At 28.5% G+C, this 5751-nt stretch overlaps 1 protein-coding gene across 3 annotated transcripts in view; it reads left to right on the top strand.

Moving 5' to 3' along the window:
* The window catches only part of LOC107448201 (cell adhesion molecule Dscam1), a 233495-nt gene extending 228113 nt beyond the window's left edge, over positions 1–5382 (top strand). For all 3 annotated transcript variants that reach the window (XR_006225556.2, XM_071177674.1, XM_043045821.2), the window contains 2 exons: positions 3469–3547; positions 5031–5382. Coding sequence is in view for 2 of the 3 variants with exons in the window: in XM_043045821.2 (XP_042901755.1) it covers positions 3469–3547; positions 5031–5041 (90 nt within the window). In the remaining variant the exon portion in view is untranslated. The remainder of the gene's footprint in view (positions 1–3468; positions 3548–5030) is intronic.
* The last annotated feature ends 369 nt before the right edge of the window (positions 5383–5751 follow it).

Below are 5751 nucleotides of genomic sequence, written 5' to 3'. Positions count from 1 at the left end.
AAGAATATACAAATAATTTGGTTTTTAAGCATTCCTATGTAATTTAAAAAACACAACTTCTTATGTACCATATTTTTTATTTAAATATATATATTTAAAGGAAACATTTTAGAACAAGATAAATATTGGGTTTTAGTAATCAAGAGGTAAAGATATACAAAATCTTCAGAATATACAGAAATGATATCGACATTTAAAGAGAACTAAAACAAAACCGAAAGTTTACTCAACTGTTCCTTGGCGCTAAAGTATCTCGCCAAGGAAGCCAACAAAGCTTTGCAGCTATTTCAGCTAAAAATAGAATATATATTGAAATATACTTAAACATTATAAGTTTAAAGTTTAAGAAACAATAAAAACTTATGTTAAATGCAAAAAAAGTGAGCAAAAACGAGCGTAATTGATTATTAAAGCAAATAAAACATGATTATCAGAGCATGACTGAGTATCGGAAAAATTTTAAAATCAATTTTAAAATAGAAAAAGTGAAAAAAAATGTCGCCCTTTCTTGTAAAAAGTTATCGGACAGTCCCTAGAAAACTTCTCCGTGCAGCAAAATGCTCAGGACTTTTGTACCATTCTTATTTCTGAATTAAAAAGACAGACAGTTAATTGCATCAGACGATCGCAATGCTAAACGAACGGACGGGAATCGAAGCGGTCTCAGTGAACGGCAAGTTTGGGCTACAGTCACGTGACTTTATCTTGTCCACGGGTCGGGGGTTGTTCTACTCTCTCTACCCAGTATTTCAACTCTATGGTTAAGACACGGTTCCCAGCAGATCACCGAGAAAAATCATCACTGGTTACGGTCAGTGTGCGGGTGGGTGACCACTTGGATCTGTCTGCGTAGGGACCGAGGGTGTGCGGTATTGGTCCTCGTTAAACTGTTCTACCGTAAAGTGCTCGACTTCGCGTGCAGGTCGTCGGGCTACCGAAGCGGGGGGGGCCATCCCCTCTGCAGAGGATCAACATTGTGATGGCATGTTTTCGGATCACCCTCAGGGGTGTTTCCCAGACCGTCGCCAATAGCCCATTCTGCAGCTCTAGTGCGACGTAAATTAGCTACAACAACTACAACAAAAATCGGCTTCTTAGGTTTCCTAGGTGTGTTTCTACCCTTAATTTTTCCATTTGTTGTTGGCAGTTGTACATTTTTTTTTTAATTTTAAATAATTTCTGTTTCGTTACATTCGTGTGTGACAAGTCTTGAAAATGGGAGCTTATTTTTGAAGCTTTTGAAACATGTCGACTGTTATATCATTTTTGTTTTTTCTGAAGCTCATTTATTTTAATCTTATATATATATATACAACTTCAGTTTCTTAGTTCTATTTATTTAAAACTCAAACGGTATTCAAGACGTAGTTCAACAAGTGCAATTTTAAAAAAAAATATTATAACTTAAATATGAATTACAACAAAATGAAGTATTAAGGGGTAAACATTTAGAAAAAAAATAATATAGCTCTCTTAAAATAGAGAATATCTAAAATCTACTTGATTAAGAAATAAAATCATTTCCGAGATGGAATCACCAATAAATAGATTTCCGGTTTTAGTTGTTTTTATTTTATTTGAGAAAAAAAAAACTAATAGAAAACCAAGAATTCAAAATATTAAAAGAGTTTCGAGTTGCAAACAGTAAGGAAAGAATTAAAATTTAGCTTGTTTTGAAATAACAGCAGATGCTTTGCACCTAATTGTACTCTTATTAATTTTATGGCAATTTTTAACGAAATATTTTCAATCTATGTTTAAATAAGTGCATTTTTAAAATTAATGGAGATAGAAAACGTCGGAATATTAACATCAAATGCCGAGCATTCACAATATTGACTTTAATGCTTTTATGCATCTAAGCTAATGGTTTTTTTAACAAAATGCAATTTTTCAAATTTATATTCATCATTTTATTTTCTAATTTGAAATTAAACAAAACTATGGTCTGATTACCCAGACATGAACTTTAGTTAAAAGACTTTAGTAAATGATTTGCTTACACAATGCATTAAATATTACTTTAATGCATTTATCATTGGATTATCAGAGGAAAATTGATCAAAAGCATTTCAAATAACAATTGGATAAAATGCCGTTTTTATAAAACAAATGACATTTGAAAGTAATGCAAGTTTAATTTCAGTTTTTTTCTTTGATGAAATACTTCTATATACTTTTATATTTAAGTGGATACATTAGAATATTTTACTTTTGCAATACATTTATCGATTTGTTCTAAAGCATACACATTTATTCGATTGAGTAGAAAACAATAGGCAATCAAATTCTACTAATGGATGATAATGCATTCTTTTTCGAATACTTACTCGGTTTCGTCAGATGTTCCGGAGTTATTTTATTGTTTGAAAAGTTTTAAGTTTTCTTATAAAAATGACATTGATTTTTATGTGTTTGGATAATTAGTGGCATAAATTGATGACATGAAATTATAGATGTCCTTTATTTTGAAAAGGGAACGAATTTGGGCTTGAAATAATCCTTTATGTTCGAAATGGATGTTTGAAATTCACATATAATAAACGTTAAAAAAAGATTTTCATTAAAAATTTTTTTCTTAGCTAAATTATAAATGTTCATTTTAAATGTAAATTTAATTTTATATATCCTTTAAATTGATTTCATCCATAAATATATTAATATATGTGTTTAAGTAGATGCAATATTACAATATGACTAATTTGTGAAAGCAAGTGGGCTTGAAATAATCCTTTATTTTCATAGTGGATGCTTAAAGTTTACATAAAATAAACGATAAATAAAGATTTTAATTAAAAAAAATATTTTTAGAGATGTTAACTTATAAATATTTAATTTAAATGTACATTTAATTTTATATATCTTTAAATTGATTTTATCTATAAATAGATTAATCTTCATGTTTAAGTAGATGCAAAATTACAATATGACTAATTTGTAAGTACGTCATCAGTCACGGGATAAGCTCTCGTCTTCAACGGTAACAATCCTACAGAGAGCTGATCTCGTGATTGTCAGATAGTACAAAAACTTTTTCAGATGAATGTGCTGCAATATTATTTAATTCATTAATTAAAGTATCAATTTTTACTAATCTCACTGAAAACGCATCTTGTGATAGTGAGACAGTACAAAATATTTTTCAGATGTTGCGATAACATTTTATTTAATTCATCAACTAAGGTATCAGTGGTTAGTAACCACACTGAAAGCTTATCTCGAAATTGTCAAAGAGAACAAAATATTTTTCAAAGAAAAGTGTTGAAATAATATTTTATTTAATTCACCAAAAAGAAAATACTATTTATTTCAAATGCTTCGAAATAATCTTTTTTGGTTCTAAAAAATTTAAAAAGTTTGTTTAGCTCTACACCACTATAAATGACTCTCATATTCATCAAACCATAAGTGATTGACAAAACTCTGTAACTACTAAGTAATATTCATTTGCTTTTTTTAAATTTTCAGCGTTCAGATGAAGGAAGTTTTGCTACTATAAAAAGAGCTCCCCCAAGATCAGGTTCTATGACATCAGCTTATAAAACAGGTATGTTAATATGACTAAATAGTTAAAAAAATTCGACATTCACTTGCTTTAATAACAATATTTAGCGATTATTTAGATCTAGGAACATTTTAGTCCGATGCAAACTTTGCAAAATTAACGATCATTGCCGTGTTACACGATTTAAGCCCATTTTTGACCAGATTATGTTTATTTTAATCATTAACGGATCAAAATTATGAGGAAATAAATTTTTTCTATAAACCAATAACTTAAAAATAAAAGTCCACAGAGTCAAACATTTATGTTTCGTTATAATTCAGTACATAATGCAAAAAAACTATTAAAAATAGGACTTATTATTTGGGATTTAAAATACATTTAGAATGTATAATACATTTAATTATAGTTAATTATAGTTATATAATACATTTAATAATAATTTAATTATAGTTTTATTCAGATTAAGTTAGGAAAAACTGTATAAAAAATTAATTAATTTAGGTGTTAAAAAGAATTTCTTTTAAGTTCATTAGCACTGAGAGCTGTCTAGTGCTGATAAAGTGTTTATAAAAAGTGCTTAATTTGGATTAGAAATTATATTGCAAATATTCTTCTTTATAAACTATAAGAGGTAGTTGATCGGCAAATTTGTTGTAAACGCCATAAAAAGTTTTAAATAGGTGCACTTTTTATTCGGCAATATAAGAATTCTGACGTTAATGGATACCTAACATTGGATAAATTGCTATTTCCTTAGAGTGTTTCATTGGGAAAATTATTTATTTTCACTTTTATTCGAGTACTGTGGTCTGTTACAGGCCAAAGAGACATTCATTGAGGGTTTTCTTTGCCCGTTCGAGAAAAACTATCTAATGTTTAAAAATATGATGCTTAATGTACCACCTGTGACATTTCCCAAAACTTAAAATTTCGGGTTTTTGAAATTTTTAAAAGAATGTATCATACATAGAGATTGTAATCAGATGTAGTAAAATGATATGGAATATCCAGAATATACTGAAATTGTACCTGAAAACTTAAGAAGAAAAAGGGATAGATCAAAAATATTTCATAATTTTTGCATTAGATGGCGCTATCCTCGTCTTCATGAAAATGGCACTTGCAACCAAAGAAATTTAAATTTACGCAAGTGAAAAGAATGAGCTACGAATGTAACGCAGTATTTAATTTGTTTGGATTGAAATGTCCTCCGTAGCCATAATCTTAACGTTAAGATTAAAAAGCGCCACCTACTGATAAAATAGAGAATTTTTTATTATTTTAAGCTATTTTATTTTAACCTTCATCGAGAACATTTAGATACTCAATGTTATTCAATAACATTTAAAAGAATTAATGTGGTCACTTTGACCAGTGTTTCCTTTCTATTGCTGATCACTTAGACCAGTGCTTTTTTACTGGTATAAATCAATCAATTTTTTTGTAATCATGTGTATAAATCAATATCTATCTAATTTTTTAATAAAAATTTTCTAAATTTTTTTAACCCTTTTGGTTTCAGGTTTTTCATAGGATGCTTCACTATTGAACCACGGATTTCTATTCAGCCCTTCATGGAAAAAAGGGATCTTGTATGTGCTGAACATTTAAAAATCTATCCATATTTTATTCAAATATTGTAAAACACTTGTTCAATCGTTGCGGGTAATTTCTTTCCTCAAATTGTTTTCCATTACCTTGCCATGCACATGTGGTTATTATCTACTCACTTGTAAATTATCATATTTTTTTAATTTCAAGAAGTTATCAGTCTTAAATATATTTCATATTCATTGTTAATATCAAGAAATAAAATCGTTGACTCTGTAAATTTGACATTTGAGTGAGATATAAATAAAATATTGTAAAACATTGTTGTTGCTTTATTATTAATTTTCACTGGTAACTTTCGAGTGTTTAGCAGCAAATAAAATTATCTAATAATAAATAATATAAGTCAGGCATGTATTAATTACTATCAATTGTTTAGCACTGTATGGAATAATTAGGAATTTTACTAAATAAAAAATGCTCCTTAGATGATTGAAAATAATGCAATCATGTAATATTTTGCCATTAAATTACAAAGATGATAAATTGGTGTCGTAATAAATTGCTCGAAAGAAAAAGGTGTATACGTCGCACAAAGAATTGTTCATTGATATACTCAAAGAAATTGAAAAAAAGATTTTCTGCCTCCAGCTGTAATTCAGGCTTGACATTGCGTAGAAAGTAACGTACAA

The sequence above is a fragment of the Parasteatoda tepidariorum genome, chromosome 1, assembly GCF_043381705.1.
Source record: "Parasteatoda tepidariorum isolate YZ-2023 chromosome 1, CAS_Ptep_4.0, whole genome shotgun sequence".
NCBI classification, from domain to species: Eukaryota; Metazoa; Arthropoda; class Arachnida; order Araneae; family Theridiidae; genus Parasteatoda; species Parasteatoda tepidariorum.
The sequence above is the reverse complement of the archived record's forward strand: the minus strand, read 5'-3'. Positions and strand labels throughout refer to the sequence as shown.